Source organism: Rhipicephalus microplus, chromosome 6 (genome assembly GCF_043290135.1).
Source record: "Rhipicephalus microplus isolate Deutch F79 chromosome 6, USDA_Rmic, whole genome shotgun sequence".
Lineage (NCBI taxonomy): Eukaryota > Metazoa > Arthropoda > Arachnida > Ixodida > Ixodidae > Rhipicephalus > Rhipicephalus microplus.
The window spans coordinates 75,135,556-75,154,188 of record NC_134705.1 but is presented as its reverse complement, the minus strand read 5'-3'; the positions used below and the strand labels follow the sequence as shown (position 1 = coordinate 75,154,188).

The following is an 18,633-nucleotide window of genomic DNA, read 5'->3' as shown; positions in this document are numbered from 1 at the left end:
AGGAGCTTTAATTGAGCGCTAAACGTATCCACCGCTTTCGCGACTTCTGGTGTACTATAAAACCTTGCGACTACGAATTCATTGCTGCGAGTTACAGCTGTAGTTTGCTTCTCTTCGGTGTCCATCAACTTCACTGACCAATAGATCTACGATATCTGCAACTTGCGTGCGCACCAAACATCATTTTCCAAGATGGCATAGTGGGTTTTGATTCCTATGGCCCATTTACGCCGTTATGCGTGCATACATACAAGTTAGCGTTATTGCTAAGATCGTAGAGAATTAAGTTGCGGGGATGACAGCTTAAGTAGAGTGAAGCTCAATTTATTCCACAAACTGTCCTTGTGCGAATAATGCATGAATACATGTTCATTCGTTCGGATTTCTTTTCATAGTAATGGTCCTTATTTTGTGGCTTTTCTAACCTCCCATACTAATAAATTAGATTCAGTGCGAGTAAACATGTTGGAAGACGACGACGCGTGTCGTGTCGTTCAACTTTGCGGGACGTCATCGACTGTCGCACGATGCAGCGGAGAGGGCTTCGCGCTGCTTCGTAGGGCTTTATTCGTTTTGTTAATCTTCGCATGATTATTACCCTCTCTCTACTCACCTACGAGCATTAGTCCTCTGTTACACCCCTCATGCCACTCATTCATTCACAAAACTTTATTTTGTCCTGAAGCCCGGTCTTTTCAGACCGAGGCGGGCCGGGTCCACGTCGGTACCTTCAGGCCGAGCCTTGTGGCGTCATCGTGGACCTTCTGGACTGCCCCTAGTAGGTCTTGATAGGACGCGCTTTGCACCATCGTCTCCCAGTAAAGCCATGTTCTTCGGGGTCGGTGAGAGTCGCGGGGACAGCCCGCCAGCATGTGTCTGATCCTTATGATGCCATCGCACGCGTCACACTTGTCTTGAATTTCACTGTCAGGGAGAATTTTATGTAGAAAATACGGAGTTGGGTAAGTTCCGGTTTGCAGTAAACGTAGCGTGACTGCCCGAGCCCTGTTCAATTTTGCGTGTGGCAGTGGTAATTGCCTACGCTCCAAGTAATAATATTTTGTGATGTCGTTGTAAGTGATTAAATTATCCTTATAGCCCCCGGAATGGTAGTGGGCGTCGGATTGGGTTTGACCGGCACAGCAAGCGAGTCCTCGTGCCAGGTCATTCGTCACCTCATTGAGGTTGACCCGAGTTTCGTCCACTTGTCCCATATGAGCAGGAAACCATCGAATTTCAGTATCGATAGGATTGACTTTGTTCATAAGTTTAACCACAGTCCCAGCGACATAGTCCTTGTCGAAGCTCGTAATTCCTGCTTTGGAGTCGCTATAGACATATGACCATTTTCTGTTACTGATAGCTAAAGCAATCGTGGCTTGTTCCGCAACCGTGGAATCCTTAGTCCCGTACATTTCCCTGGCTGTCGACCACTACAGCTGTGTAGGCCTCTTGGCCTTTCGCCCAGGCTGCGTCCACAACGGCCGCCTGTTGTCCTACCTGTTCGATTTCTTTCAATAAAGCTTTCGCTCTCTCTTTTCGCCTGTTGACATTGTGTTCCGGATGCATGTTTCTCGGCAGGGGAGTGGTTCTGATCACGTCTCTAAGCTTCGCGTTCAGTTCGACCTCGACCTCCTTTGGGTTCTTCGATCTATTGGGGACTGACCCGATTGTCCTGAGTATCAGCCTACCCGCACGTGTCCTCGTCTTTCCTGCTGCACCGTCTGTTGCGCTTCAGCCATTTCTTGCATAGTATTGTGCACGCCTAAGCTCACGAGTTTCTCGTTCGACACACTGTTGGGTATAACTAGGGCATCCTTGACTAACTTTCTGATAATGGTGTTGAGCTTGTTCAGCTCGGCCTGCGACCATTGGAGGAGACATGCCACGTAAGTGAAGTGACAGAGGGCGAAGGCGTGCAGTAGCCTTAAAGTGCTGTCCTCACCAGGGCCCCTGTGTCGGTTGGTGATTCTCTTTAGAAGCCCGAGTACTTGGTCAGTTTTTTAGGAAATATGCTGAATGACAGTGAGGTTGCTACCTCCCGCTTCTATGTAGAAGCCTAGAACTTTAATTTTTTTTTACCTGCCTCATCGCGGATCCATCCTGACAGCGAAAGATAATCTTGGGTTCGTCGCCTGGGACCTTGGGTCTTCGACCCCTACCTCTATTTTTTATAACCAAAAGTTGACTTCGCCGCCGAACAATTTAGCCCCATTTCGCCGAGTGCTTTCCACGATGTCTACACTCTCCTGAAGTCTAGTCTCCGCTTGGCGCTCTATATGATTATATCATCGGCATAGATTGCGAAGTGTATACCTTCTCTCCCCTCTGATTATTTACCTACATCTCCCCATTCTCTCCCATCTATCCTCACCTGAGAGACAGTTACTGTGTCGCTTAAAAGCATACAGACTCTATATTTACTTTCAAGAATCTCTTCACCCTCCCAGCTAGGGCTGCAGAAGTATCCATTCCTCTGCTCAACCTCCTCTTTGTTAATAGTGTTGTCAACTTACACTGCTAAATCCAGCACCTTTGTTTGTTAATCTACAGTTAAATCCAGTGCTTGTTAAGTTCTGAAAAGTAATGGGGCTTTGTTCTGAAAAATAAGATGTGCACTATGATCCTTTGAGGCACCTTCCTACCTGCCAATCAAATGACTGCCGCCCTGCATCTCCTCCAGAGGCACCACAATATTCAGCAGCTGCAATTGAACCATCATTAATGATCATAAGAATGTTTCAGCACGATTGCCCTAAACTGTAATTTGGTAGCAACACAGTCAAGCGTAGCCAGTTTGCTTAGGCAGCTTGTAGCGCACACTAGCTCGTTGGTCTAAACTTGGCAAGCACGTATTGCACAATTTAACACTCAATACATCCCAAAAAACGATTTAGCAGGATTGTCTTCGTGTGCATTTTTATTGCACATTTTTTAATAATCATTCATTCTACAAATAAATTTGTAATAGTATACCACATAAAAAGTTAAATTTTGTATGATTGCACTGCAAATAGAATTAGCACTGCAGCCACCTTGGCAAACCCAGAGTAGCTGATAATTGCATCTTGAGCTATTTCTGAGCATTAAGCACAGTAACAAATCTGCATTTGACTGCTACTGGGCAATGGGTGTAACGAACCCTCTTCAAATTTCACAAAAGCTGGCAGTTTTACGTCACGAAACCACAATACGATTACGAGAGACGTCATAGTTCAGGGTCCTGAAAGTTTTGAAGTTTACTTGTTCGTTTACATGCACCAAAATCTATGTACATGGGCATTAGCATTTTGCCTCAATCAAAACACGGCGGCTGGCGCAATGCGAAGCCTCCCGTTTGCGTTGTGCATGTGTTCATCACTCGTCTCTTGTAGGCTCCGTAGTGATGAACGCCAACGCTACGCCTGCAAGCTTTGCATACACTATTGGAAAACTCCCAACCACAAGGCCGGCCTACAAATATAACAGCTTTACTTGTTGCCTAAATGGATCTCAAACTCTAATACATGTAGGTTTTGTCAAATGTAAGCACTTCGATGTGTGCCTGAAAAATGGGGTGTCAAAGAGCTGTCTTTTCCAGCAAGACGTTCAACTCTGTGGAGCAGGCTGAAGATATGTACACCGAAGGCCAATGCACAACACATTTTAATTTCAACAGAAACTGTACATATTATACACTAGCTTTCAGACATGCACAACCAGCCCTCTGTATGCACAAGGCAAGCAATACAAGCAAGAAAAAAAAAACTTTATTTGCAGACTCTGAATCTGTTCACCCATGGGAAAGAAATAACACTACATGCATTAGTTGGTATGTAAATATGCCCATGTAAAAAATGACGACCCAAAAACATGACTGAAAGCTTTCCCGTAAAGCTTACTGGAATGACATTAAATGAACCTGAACAAAGAGCCCAACTTGACATGACAAACTTTTGGAAATTCAGTCCAGGCAGAACCTACCTGTACAACAAACTTCACATGCAGTCTATTCGAAAGAGCAGTGCCAAACGTAGCACCCACAACAGCACTCAGCAGCTACCAATGATGCCACTTGTAGAAAAAAAACATGCACTGCCTTAAAACACTCTTGAAAACTATCAAGTTTCAACAAGTCACACACATTGGCAGCTTCCAAAAGTGTCATTCAAGCACTGCTTCAAGCCGTCTTCATCCTAATGCCCATCTTGTGCTTGTAGTCTTCTAAATCACTTGCAGTTTGCTTGACAGTGCGCTGCGAAACTTTGAACACAATTCCCAACATTCTCACATTTGCGGTACTACTCCCTTATGTTAAGATGTGGATACACGCAACTCGCTTTTCTATGTTGATGAGAGCAACGAGAAGAACAAGGCCATGACAAAACATACACGTGTGCTTCGAACGAGATGCATTGTGATCATTCCGGCTCTCTTGTTCTGATCTTGCGTATGCAACTGCCAATTTATCTTCGGAAATCACAGTCCTTCATGGCGGTCTCATTGTCTCTGTTTTGTTCCAATACATCAAGGCATACCCATTCACACATTCCAAGGCTTGCTTGCATGGCTGGCTGATGTGCTTGATGAACTGGTGCACGTTGCCAAGAAAAAAAAAACTACCAGGGCCCACAGAAAGCAGCATCAGAGTGGCACACTGTACTCGAGAAAGTCCTCAAATCACTTTCCTACTGCTCAAACAACTCTGAGCATAGCAACAGCCTCGTGTTTCGAAGCCAACAACTATTTCACATTTCAGGGTGCGTTGCGGGCTTGTATGTCGGCAACAAAAATGTGTCATCCGCTTCGTCCACAGGATCGTTGGCAAGTTGCCGCTACTTAGAACATCACTTGCTGTCTGAAATGTGTCTGCAGCTTGTTGGCCTTGACCCCGAGCTTCATGTGCTTCTTGGCACGCACACTCTGAATGAAGCGGATGTCACGTGCTTTTCGTTGAGCGACGTCGCGCGACGTGGCTCCTGTCCAGCCGAGAGCTCGGTAGTGACTCAGGACGCGACTGGCAGAGTCACCAGACCGGGACGCCGCAACAGCAGGCAGGTTCTGGCGGTAGTACCTGGAAAAACCCAAGGGTGACAATAAACGAAGAGCAAGAGCTAATTATCAAGTTGGAGGCACGGTCAGCTGCAATGACAGACTAATGACAAGAGAACGCGGCGATGGTGCTTACCAAAGTGGCAGAAATTTGACAGCGTGCCAACAGATGTGACATTTAATGGCTTGGAGTTAAGTGCGAATGTCAATTTTCTATGCCTTAGGACATATTTCATAATGCTGCGATGAGATTTTCTATAATTATGTTTAAAGGGAGATGCGATTCGGAAAAAAAAAATAAAGTTGCATTAATCTGGAATCTAGGGCAACGAAATGTTCGCTGTACATATAAGCTTTTATGCTCATTTCAAGTATGTAATTATTTTAAAGTAAGTTGCACAGTTTTTGTTTTGTGCCATGCCAATGTGTTAAGTACAATTCAGTTTGGAGAAACTTTGATGCCATTAAACCTTTATGGTTCTGGGTTATTAATGGCTCATATTGCTCCACATTACCTGTAGAATGCAAATAACTATCAAGAAAGCGTGTAAAAAACATTTTGATGGTCAAGTGAAACTATAACTTGAGAATTCAAACTGAAAGTCAATTATTAGAATCCTCAGCCCATTCTTATTGCTTACTTTAGGTTTGTAATAATTATATCGGCGATATCAAGTTTTAAAGGAGATTTTTGCACCCATCACATGTTAAGGTATATGTGGGCAAAATTTCATCCTTATCAGGCTGTCATAAGTAATAAGTTGCCCAGAAATAGACATTGAGAGAAATACATTTTTAAAAAGTGAAAGCTCATCTATGTGAAAAATATAAAGATGATTTCTGCCATCATGAGAGCTTAGCAATTGTAGTTATTTCGAACATGTGGCTTTAGTTGACCTTTCAAGCGAAATACAATGGCAGGCAGCCAGGTGACAATTTACACGCTACTCTAGACAATGAGTGCTTCTTAGTTTTTTTTTTGTAGCCACATTGTGTTGTTTAAATATAACTTTAACCTACTTTGATTAATTACAATTTTCAGTTTCTTTGTTGTGATTGTAGAGAAACTGAACTTGTGAAAGTAAGTGAAAACGAAAAATATGTAATTTTGTAAAAAACTCGCGCTTTCCAACTCGCATCTACCCTTAAAGACATTCAACTCTATGCACGAGTAGAAGATTTCACGCCAAATTTACAAATATTCAAAACTGCCTTTGAACATACAAGGTGGGTGCATCTCGCACATGCCTGCCAACCTGGTAGCCTCTGAATTCAGGAGATTCATACGGCGTAGAAGCAGAGAATACGCAAATTCATTAAACTTACGACTGTAGTTACAGTAGACTAATTCATTTAAACTCGAAGAAACTCCTGGATTCTGTTTGCATTATTGGAAGTTCTCATATATGCGACTCTGGGTAAGGCGACAGCACAAATTATGATTAAACATTCATATTCACACTTTTAGGCATTTCTAGATCCTAAGTACACAGAAACAAAAAGTGATACATGTAAGGTCAACAAGTTTATTGACTAGTATCTAGTGCTGACCAGTAGACCTTTCAAAAAAATCACGGATGGTCAGCTCCTTATTAGTCACATGCGCATTTAGCACAAAGCTCTCTATATGTCAGTCATTGCAGTCAGTTGATTCTGGGAGTTTTCTGTTGCTGTCAAAAATTTTCTTATTTTAGCGACATAGCAGAAGGCCTGTGCAGTTGTCATATTCTTCACTTTTGGTTCTGGTTCCTCTTCACTTTCACTGCCACGTTGTGCTGGCAGCACCTCTGCCACCGACTTATCCAGTGTGTGATCCCTGCACACTCACAGGTCAACATTTGTACCTGCGTAACTGTCGAGGTCGGCAGCCATGTTGTGCGCTTTTAGAGAAGACGACACTTGGCTTTCGTTGTCGTGGTCCTCTGTCTGCAGCCAGTTGGGTGGAGCAGCAATGCAGCTAGGTACGCCGAAGGCATGCTGAAAGCAGTTCCTTATTGTTGTTGGTGTAACAGCATTCCATGCATCGGCAAGCATCCCCAAAAACGAGAGGAGTGGGACCCTGTAGGGCATGGATTTGTCCATACATATAAGCATTTTCTTCGGCAGTGTTTTTCTGGTAATCAATCTTCAAGCATTTGATTGCCCTTTGATCGAGGAGCTGGAGGGCAGTTATAGTGTTGGGACGGAGAAATTTGAGGTGAATTGCTTCCAGGCCCTCCTCATCCCCATGAGCAGGGAAGTATCAATAATGAGCAAAATCTGCCTCTCTGCTCGCTCGATTTGGTCATCCAGTTTGCGGAGCCAACTATCGAGCAAAGCTTGCGTCATCCAAGATCGCGTGTTTCCGTCGTATGCAACTGGGAGTGTACGGACGCCTCTAAACCACCTGGGACGCTTCGACTTGCCCACAACAAACAGTTCTGGCTTGCGACTTCAGTCTATATTGGCAAAAACCATGACAGTTAACTGTTCTTTGCTTAGCTTTCTGCCAGTGCAACGCTCGCCCTTGCGATACAAGGTCTGATCAGGCAGGCACTTAAAAAACAACCCCATTTTGTCTGCATTGTATATATCAGCCGGGGAGTATTCAAGCAGTAGGCTTTGAAGTCTACTCTGCCCCCAGTCAGAAGAAACAAGCTCTGCCGCTTCACCACTCACTGTTGTGAAGGTGAGATCATGGCGTTCCTTGAACCGAGAAATCCAGCCATCACTGCACTTGAAACAGTCAATTCCAAAGCGCAAGGAAAGTTGTTTGGCTTTCTCTCGTAAAATTGGCACATTTATCGGCAAATTGGTGCTTCGTGCGCGCTCGAGCCAAAGGAGCAATGCATTTTTAAGATTCGGGTACACAGCATCCCTAAACCTTTTCCGATCGGAGCGAAGCAGCTCGCGTTACTGTGCAGCTTGTTTTTGGGTTTCAAGATGGTAGGGAGAGTGCTCTTGGCGAATCCATACTTCAGTGCTGCTTCACTGTTCTTCACTCCAGTGTCGACTTCTCAAATAGCGGCCAACTTTTCGATTAGGGGGTGTGTCTAGTTTCCTCGCGGCAACATAGTCATTCGAAAGACTGCGAAGCACACAAAAAACAGGACTGCTATGGAGTCGAGTCGGCCAGCAGCTTGGTTGACTTGGTGTTGGCTTGGCATGCCAGAAAAGAAGAGATAAGCCACAAGCCAGCTTTGTACCCACTGGACCGGGATTTTCCATAGCTTTTATTTTTTTTCCCAAAGTGGCGCGATATGCTGAGAAACGATTGTGCGGCAAAACCTTTTTCCTTGAAGCTTTGAGGCGCTTACTTTTTAACTTAAGATTATTATGATAATCATAAGCACGCCCCGCCGCGGTGGTCTAGTGAAGGTACTCGGCTGCTGACCCGCAGGTCGCGGGTTCAAATCCCGGCTGCGGCGGCTGCATTTCCGATGGAGGCGGAAATGTCGTAGGCCCGTGTGCTCAGATTTGGGTGCACGTTAAAGAACCCCAGGTGGTCAAAATTTCCGGAGCCCTCCACTACGGCGTCTCTCATCATATGGTGGTTTTGGGACGTTAAACCCCACAAATCAATCAATAATCATAAGCACGCGAATGTCGTAATATTGGTGGCAAATCAGCAGAAGTTTTCCGATATGAACAGGCAGAAAGTACAAGTTAAGTGAATGATGAAGTTTGAATTAAGCGGCTTTTAAATACATAGGAAGCATAGCAGGCCAACCAAAATTTTTAATGTAGTATGAATTAACCGAAAGTATGAATTATCGCCAGTCTAATGTATATACTTTTTCAGGACCACATTGACGTCATAAGCTAATGACTGCTACAGTCGAGCCCCGCTACAGTCGGACCCGTTTATAACGTACTCGAAAGTGCTGCAATAAATGGTCCTTTAAACAGTAGTTCATTGTATATAGAGTCGCCCATAAAAACGGCCACATAGTGACCAAAACATTTTTTGTGTGTGTGTGTATTTTATTAAAAAGTGCAAACAACCCCTCCGCTGACAAGTTAAACCTTTTCGCGTGTTAAACGACGCCCGTTCGCAATGACCTCGCGCTGTTCCACTGAATCGCGATCCACTGACATCGAACCAGTCATCCTTGGCTAGTTGCGTGCAGTATGTCGCTTACCTCAGCTACTCTGGCCGTCACATACCAGTTCACTTGCCGTCCAACGTATGCGCGTGGTTGTGCGTTCTTCGCGCATGTTTCACATGGGAACCTGCTAGGGTGCGGCGGGTAGCCTGTTTGGTGGGTAGCGCGTTCCGGTAGCCTATTCGGTGAGCAACGTGCAAGCGGCCTCGCACAACGCGGCAGCGGCGAACTTGCGAACAGCACCTTGATATGCTTGTACCACCATCACTCCGCCGAGCAGTTATCACCAGATGACTGTGACAAGCTCACCGGCAGCGAGTCACAATGACACGTTCATCACCACCGGCCACTTCGTTATCGCTTTTTTTTATGCTCACTCGTTAAGGCATTGCCGTGACCGCGGGGAAGTCATTATCACTAATCGACTGGTCTCTGCCGTTTCCGAAAGGTGGAAAACCCTTAAGGGGTGACGCAGGCCTTAGAATGGTGAAAAATGACCAGAAAGTCAAATTTTTGATATTTTATTCCTATACACATGCATTCTGAAATTGTGAATGCTAAATTCGGTCAATGAATGGGTTAAAACTTGTTATAATGTCGCTACGGGAGTTACAAAACGCCCTACTAAAAATAAAATTTGTTCAAACTTCGCGCACGTGCCACAGGCGAAGCAGCCGACCGATCGCCGCCATTTTGAGCTCGTTTTGAAGCTGATTTCTTTGTGCGTATTTTGCCACCCTTGAAAATAGTAGGTTCGTTCGTTTCGCCTGCACTTCCTGAACCGGTTTGTGGAGGCACTGCACTTTGGCATTCGTTTTACGAGTTCAACATGGCGGCAGCGGCACCGCAGTATTCGTTTTGAAAAGTGCAGCTGTTGTGCAAGGCTAGTTCACAAATTCCCTGCACCTGCTCACGAGGTAGTGCGGAGTCCGTGCAGCACAAGATGGCTCCAACTGCAGCAGACGAAACAGTCGATTCCATTCGTGTCTGTTTTAGCGTCCTGCAACAAGCACTAGAGTGAACATTTTCTGGTAGACACATGCCAAGCAACGCAAGAGGAGCCGTCTCTTACGAATCACAGCCTCCACAATCCTCGAGACAGCAGACAATTAGCATAGGGCTTGCACAACATCTGCACTCCCGTATTCGTTTCCGCATGTTGTCGCTGCTGCACTTGCTGAAACATCACCTGCACGAAGGCGACACCCAGACGGCACCACCGTGAACTAGTCCTGGAAGTGCAAGGTGAATCGAATAGAACAGTTGTCACATGACAGGAACGGCTGCCCTCGCCTCTTTTCTAAAGCCCCCTTCCTGACACTGGCCAGAGCGCGTGCGCGCCAGGCGAGCTCCCACCGTCTCTCGCTTCCCATTGGCTGATGCAACCAATGAGGCTGCGATTTTTTTTTCCTCGTTGTTTGTCAGCCGCTGGCTCCCGTCTCGCGTGTGTGTCCGTCTGCTTCCCGCTCGTGCTACGCGGTCGACGCAACTACTTTCTGTCTTTTTGCCAGCATGACTGGTGACGCTCGTCCAAAAAAGAAGCCGCGCCAAGCGCACGGCAAGAAACGAAAACGTCCGTGGAACGTGCCATAGAAGAGAAAGCTGACAACATGGTGGTGTCGAAGAGTTGAGCCTCGCAGGAAACTTTCAGGCAACAAAATTTATCGCTTTTCGCACTTATAGCTTCTTGCGTTTGAAGGAATTGTTGGTTTATCGTCGGCGATCGTAAATGCGGAGAACAGCGTCAGATAAGTTCCCCGTGTGAAAGCTGACCGCAATTTTCTATGCTGCCTCCTACTTTTTCTTTTAGTTTTTTTTATCCACCTCTTTTTTGGTCTGCCTGTGAAGAAACATCTGGAAAGTGAACCACCTCGCTCAGAACGTTCGAAATCCGCGTGCGGTGCTTGCCGCGTTCAGTGATATCTTCCGTTCCAAGCAAACTGCAGCAGTGCACACGCGAGCAAACCTATCACGCGCTTCAGAATGCCTGTTTTACTTTTTTTTTTCGCTTTGTATACGCTACCAGTGATGTAAATGTTCAATGTATAAGTAGGAGGCGCTGAAAAAATGTTCGCTGTATCTGGATTCAGTTTCAAAGGGTAGCATAGAAAAATCGTAAGTGCACTGAAATATGGTGGTTATAACCGGTAGACAGTTATATCTGGGATCGTTATGAGTGGATTGCACTGTACAACAAAACAGACGGGGTGCGAAAAAAATTTCGTTGAAGCGAAATTTTCGTTGTAGTGAAATCGAAAAAAATATAGCAGATCGAAGGTGGCAAAACAAGGGAACGTTTATTCTCAAAATTCAAAATATGTCCGCTGCTTCCTATTCATTCCCAGCAGCGTCACGACGCGATTCTCACCCATGCAGAGCGAGGCCATGGTGAAAAGTAAAAAGCACGCTGTAACAATGACTAAAACCGCCTCCGTGAATGAACCAAACAGTTGCATTAACACGTTGACACCAATAGCTGTACGCCGTCAAAAGTATCAGATAGCGCTGAAATGGAGGCAGGGTATCGTAGAGCAGCGACTTTTGCATTATCCATCCATCACTTGCAGCTAGCAGATTCTGTTGATAACGCGGACAAACATCCACATTAGTTACCACACTGGCCAAGCACGAACATAATGATAAGCATGGGAATCAGAAAAAGCATCGTTCTGCGGTTGCACCCAGCAGCTGCGTGAAGAAAACCATGAACTGAGCGACTGAGATTCAGCTTCAGATCGTCTGGGGCACAAGAGCAGGGCAGTTTCATTGCCATCGCTATCGAGCAATGGCAGCGCCCATGCTTGCTGAACAGCGGCGGTTTCTGGTGGTGCCAACGCGTGTTTCAGACTTCGTTGACGCATTTTCACGTTTACTGCATAGAAATAAGTATCTGAGCCTGGAATTGCATCATAAAAGTTCGTTGAACCAGGACGATTGAAAAAAAAGTGTTCGTTGTGGCACGATTCTCCGTCAGCGGTCCATAGGAGTCGATGCATATTGCCACCTATTTCTAGTAGTGGGTCGTATGCCAAGGCGAAGGCACACACCACAAAAAAGAAGGAAGTGCGCGTGGGCCCCTGCTCTGGCAAACAAGCCCAACCCTGTTGCTCAGACATCGATAAACCTTCTCGATACCCCTGGAGTGACGTGACAATTGGTGGAGGTGCTGGGTAGTCCCTCACGAATGTTTCAGACCCCTCCTGGAAGCGGCACCACAAGCCCAGTGCGAGTCAACACTCCGGTTCATCGGACAAGCCGCAGGATCAGGGGATTACCACCCGAAGCTGACCTTGCTGTTCACACCAGTATGATGAGCACGTCCGTTCAAACCACTCTAACAGGTACGGGAAAACCCCCCGGTGACTCGGTACACCCTCGAAAGTCAACAGGTTCCGACACCGTTTCATGGCACCGAGCTCGAAGACGTAGAAGACTGGTTGGCCGACTTTGAGCGCGTGGCTGCTTTGAACGAATGGAACGACATGGCCAGACTATGGCGTGTGTACTTCTATTTGGAGGATGGAGCATGTACCTGGTAAATTAATCATGAGGAACAGATGACATCGTGGCCCGAATTCCGCCGCCCGCTGTTGGATACTTACAGAAGTGCTGATCACCACGAACGAGCGGAGCGAGCAACCCAGGCCCGCATCCAGATGCCCAATGAAACTGTCATGACCTATGTGGAAGATATGACGCGCCTGTTCCGACGGGCTGATCCGAGTATGACAGAGAAAAAGAAGTTGCGTCACCTGATGCGGGGAGTTAAGGAGCAGCTTTTCGCTGGGATTGTACGGAGCCCTCCGATTACGGTCGCCGAGTTTTTGTCCGAAGCCGTCACGATGGAAAAGATGCTTCAGCATCGATCCACCCTGTATGAGCGGCAAGTGAACACGTCCACTGCTCAAGTTCTCACGACTATTGGGAGCAATACCGAGTGTCTGCGCGACCTTATCCGCTCTATAGTATGCGAGCAGCTGCAAAAGACTGCCGCACCACCACTACCTACGGTGAGTTCCATTGCAAGCATCGTCAAGGACGAGCTGCATCATGCCCTTCGTGACCCTGTGAGTTTGGATAACGCCACACCCGCCCCAGCTGACTACCACCAAGCGACCTATGCGGAAGCCTTGAAGCGCCCAGCTTCCTCTTCCCCGCTGTTTGTTCAGGCACCTCCTACGGTTTCACTTCAGTCAGTGCAGCCTCTACGGTACCACGAGAACACACGCACGCCCCCACCCCTCGTTTATGCCAGTCCTGTACATCTTGCGGAACAACCAGCACACTACCTTGACAACAGACGCGCCTCGCCTCGGAAATCTGATGTTTGGCGCACTCCTGATCGCCGACCTCTGTGCTTCCACTGCGGTGAAGCGGACCATTTGTACCGCCAGTGTCCATACCGGCGCCTCGGGCTGCGCGGCTTTTCAGTATATTCAGCGCCTCCTCGGTAAGGCCAGTGACCTCGGGACATTGAAGACTACCTGGCTCAACAGCGCATGCTACCGCCTTCTGGACGGCAGTCACGCTCACCGTCGCCGAGGCGCTTTTCATTTTCGCCCCAGCGACATGCTGGCGCACGGTCCCCCAGTCCCCGCCGGGAAAACTAACGCAAGCAACCCTTGGAGGCGAGGTCGCTGGCAGTCGACGTGCTGAAGACCTCCGATCGACGCTAACAGGAAAGGGTGCAGATTCGACTGAGCGATATGTGCAGCTTTCTCTAGATATACCGGTGCTGATGGACGACTATGCAGTAAGTGCTTTAGTTGATACCGGGGCTGACTATTCGATACTAAGCGGGAAAATGACCAGACTACTAAAGAAGGTAATCACGCCCTGGCATGGCTCCGTGATTCGAACGGCTGGTGGCCACACCGTCTCTCTGCTTGGAACCTGCACAAGTAGAGTTCGGGTCTGCGGTTATACTTTTGTAGTAAGTTTCCTTGTGCTCCGTGAATGTTCACGCGATGTTATCCTTGGTGTTGACTTCCTGCAGGAGTATGGAGCTGTCATTGATCTTCAAGAGAATCGCATCACCTTCTCAGCCGACCGAGCAATCGACAAGCTGGACGACCAACAACGTCCGACGTTCTTCGCGTTTCTGCTGAAAGTATAACGCTTCCTCCAAGAGCCAGTGTTATAGTCGACGTCACATGCTGTGGATTGCGAAATGGTGAAGCGATTGCAGAAAGTAATTTTGAACACCTGCTGACTCAAGGTGTTTGTGTGGCTAGGAGTATCATACAGCTACGTGATGGCCGATCTCAACTGCTCGTTACAAATTTCAGCAACGAACACCGACACCTTTTCCGTGGCACTTCGTTAGCGTTTGCAGATGAATTAGGAATTGTTCCCATCTGCTTCTCGTCGGACGCAGTGCACGCCGCCGATACGTCTCTAAACAATATCGATATTAATTCTAGCCTCACACCAGAAAACCAGACAGCACTGCGAAAACTCTTGCTTGAATTCAAGTCATGCTTCGCAACTTCCTCTAAGGTGTGCCAGACTTCGATCACTAGGCACAGAATCATTGCTTACGACGACGCCCGCCCATACACCAACAGCCTTACCGCGTGTCAGCGAAGGAAAGAGAAGCCATTCGTACGCAAGTTCGAGAAATGCTTGACGACGGCATCATCGAGCCTTTCAACAGTGCTTGGTCCTCTCCGGTCGTCCTAGTCAAGAAGAAAGACGGAACGCTACGTTTTTGCGTCGATTACCGGACGCTGAACAGCGTGACTAAAAAGGACGTGTACCCGCTGCCACGCATCGACGACTCATTAGACATATTACGCCGCGCCCACTATTTTTCCTCTTTGGATTTTAAAAGCGGGTACTGGCAGATTGAGGTTGACGAGCGAGACTGCGAGAAAACAGCCTTTGTGACCCCTGATGGCCTGTATGAATTTGCTCAGCGCCCGCAACTTTCCAGCGAATGATGGACACTATGCTTACTGGTCTGAAGTGGCAAACTTGTCTCGTATACCTTGATGATGTTGTCGCTTTTTCTGAAACCTTCCAGCAACGTCTTCACCCCCTCAGGAGTGTGCTACAGGCTATTCAATCGGCAGATCTTACACTCGAACCGCAGAAGTGTCGCTTTGGTTACGAAGAGCTCAAATTCCTTGGCCATGTAGTCAACGCGAAAGGAGACCGACCCGACCCCGACAAACTTGCCGCTGTAGCCGCGTTTCCACATCCTATAGACAAAAAGGCTGTTCGGCGCTTTCTGGGCTTGTGCGCCTACTATCGACGATTTATTAGAGGGTTTTCGAAGATAGCGGAACCCTTGACTCGCCTTACACGCGACGACACACCGTTTGTATGGGCTACCGAGCAACAGGCTGCTTTTGCCGAGCTACGACAGCGGATGCAGTCCGCCCCTGTTCTTGTGCACTTTGACGATGATGCTGACACAGAGGTGCACACTGACGCCAGTAACATCGGCCTCGGCGCAGTGCTCGTCCAGCATCTACACGGCAAAGAACGAGTCATAACCTATGCCAGCCGCTCACTGTCCCGTACCGAGGTGAATTACACGACCACAGAGAAAGAGTGTCTCGCAGTAGTGTGCGCGATAACCAAGTTTCGCCCGTACCTCTATGGTCGTCCATTTAAAGTGGTGACGGACCACCATGCCCTCTGCTGGTTGGTAAACATACGTGATCCCTCTGGACGACTGGCCCGATGAAGCTTGCGTCTACAGGAATTTGATGTGACCATCGTATATAAGTCTGAACGGAAGCATGAAGACGCTGATACACTGTCGCGTGCACCCATACCTTTAGTCAATCAAGAAGAAGAGGACGATGACGGCTTCCTGGGCGCCCTTAGCTCATCTGACTTGAGCAGGCGCCATCGAGAGGATGAAGAGATTCGACCGCTCATCGACTATCTGTCATAGCGCGTTATACCTCGCCATCTATCTCGCGTCGTGACGTCTTTCTGCCTCCGAGATAATGTCCTGTACAAAAAAAAACGCCCGTTCTACGAGCCGCGCTTATCTCCTCGTCATTCCGAAGGACATGCGGGACGACGTCCTCTCCGCGGGTCATGACGAGCACACATCTGGTCATCTAGATTACTCGCAAACGCTCGCCAGAGTAAGTGAGGTGTACTACTGGCCCGGACTTTCGGCAAGCGTGAAGCAGTACGTCAAAAGCTGTCGTGAATGCCAGCATCGAAAGTCACCACCAAGCAAGCCGGCTGGATTACTTCAGCCCATTGATCCACCCCACAAGCCATTTGACCAAGTCGGCATGGACATTCTCGGCCCATTTCTTTTATCGTCCGACGGCAACAAATGGGTCATTGTTGCAACTGACTATTTGACCCGCTATGCTGAGACACGGGCGATACCACGAGCCACGGCTTCCGAGGTAGCACAGTTCTTCATGTGCCACATTTATCTGTGCCACGGTGATCCATCTATAGTGATAACCGATAGAGGAACAGTGTTCACTGCACAGCTTATTGAAGTTTTTCGACTAAGTAACACTAGGCATCAAACGACGACTGCTTACCATCCGCAGAGCAACGGCTTAACTGAGCGACTAAACAAGACAGTCACAAACATGATCTCCATGTACATCGACGTCCAACACAAAACATGGTATCAGATTTTGCCTTATGTGACGTTCGCTTGTAACACCGCCGTTCAAGAAACAACCCGATTTACACCGTTTCGCCTTCTCTACGGCCGCGAAGTTCAGATGATGCTAGATGCCATGCTTCCTTGTGAAGACACTGATCAATTGACAACTGACACAGAAGAATTTGCAAAGCGTGCCGAGGAAGCTCGCCAGCTCGCCCGGCTACAGAATGGTCAGCAGCAACAAGTCGATGCACGACGTTACAATATGCGTCACAATGACGTATCTTACAGTCCAGGAGACCAAGTTTGGGTTTGGACCCCTGTTCGTGTCACCGTGGCCTCTCCGAAAAGTTGATCAGCAGATACTTCGGCCCGTATAAAGTATTACGCTGCGTGAGTGACGTAAACTACGAAGTGGTTCCGAATGCTACGTCGTCACGACGGGTACAACGAAGACAACCGACCTCTGACACAGTTCACGTGGTACGCATGAAGCCTTATTTTGCGCGTTCCTAAAAGACCACTTTTCTTGTGTTTTTTTATTTGTGCTCCGACAATTGCCTCATCATTGGTGAACTTATCGCGTGTAACATTTGATTGTTCGTGCCCTTTTTTAATGTTTAAGCTACTTTGTTTTGGGTTTTCTTTTGCAATAACTCTACAGCATCGAGACGATGCTCTTTTTTTTGTTGAGGAGGAATATTGCCACCTACTTCTAGTAGTGGGTCATATGCCAAGGCGAAGGCACACACTACAAAAAAGAAGGAAGTGCGCGTGGGCCCCTGCTCTGGCAAACAAGCCCAACCGACGCGCTTGGTTAGAGCCCTGTTGCTCAAACGTCAATAAACCTTCTCGACACCCCTGGAGCGACGTGACAATATTTATGCATTGACTCCTATGGACTGCTGACAGGGAATCGTGAATTTTTCGTTGTAGCAGAAATTTCGTTCAAGCGGCGTTCGTTGTAGTGATTTTGATTGTAGTCGAACTTGTGAATGTCAGCAATCATACTGGTAATCGTAATTATACAGAATGTGTATATAAGGGTCAAAAACTGCTGTGCCCTATGACAGGTAGTAGCCCCTTGCAAATCTTAATATTGCCACCTGGTGTTCTGTGCCAGTGAACAGTGGGTCAGTTATGTTCGGGTGAACAGAGAAAGACGAAGACGAGCAACCTGTGCCAGCGGAGACGTCCTTTTGTCTCCGAGATTTTGACAGTCGCGTCTCTTTGTACGTTCCTTCGAGCTCTTAGCACGTGACAACTGGTGGAGGTGCTGGGTACCCCATGCGTGACAATATGCTGCATGACACTGGTGTACTGCAGCAAAAGTGCCGAAAGCAACTGACATATGATCAGAAAAAACTAAACTGGTATTGTCAGTTACTATTTATCATGTTGTTTTCATGGTGGCACTATTGCTGTCTTTCAGGAGATGTTTGCGAACGACCATACAATCGGGAGTATTTCTTAAAACTTGGAGAGTTGGCAGGTATGCTGGTACAGCTGAACCCCACTACAACGAAATTGCTGGTGCGGGGAAAAAATTTCTTATAAGCGAAAACTTTGATGCAGTGAAATAAACAATATAGCTGACCTCAGCTACTAGAAGGAACTGAAATTTCTGAACTTCAAAAAGTGTCGGCTGCTCCCTTTTATTTCCCAGCCGAGTCATGACTCGATTCTCACACATGCATTGCCTGGGTGAAAAGTAGGCTACAACAATGGCTTTTGCACACGAATTGAAGAGAGGCACAGGCACGCAACATGACCTGCATAGTTGCACTAACAAGCTTATTAGCAGCTACCTGCCATCAACAAGGTCTCTGACAACGAAGAAATGCAGGAATAGTATTACGGAGCGGTGATTTATGCCTTATGCTATGCTATTTCTATCTTCCAACTGTTACGGCTGGCTGA

General features: G+C 47.3%; 1 protein-coding gene across 1 annotated transcript in view; it reads right to left on the bottom strand.

Annotated features, from left to right (window-relative positions):
- Positions 1–4,554: 4,554 nt before the first annotated feature.
- Positions 4,555–18,633, bottom strand: part of LOC119167592 (cytoplasmic 60S subunit biogenesis factor ZNF622) — a 35,813-nt gene continuing 21,734 nt past the window's right edge. The window contains exon 4 of the mRNA XM_037419091.2: positions 4,555–5,053. Coding sequence (XP_037274988.2) covers positions 4,819–5,053 — 235 coding nt within the window. The 3' untranslated portion in view covers positions 4,555–4,818. The remainder of the gene's footprint in view (positions 5,054–18,633) is intronic.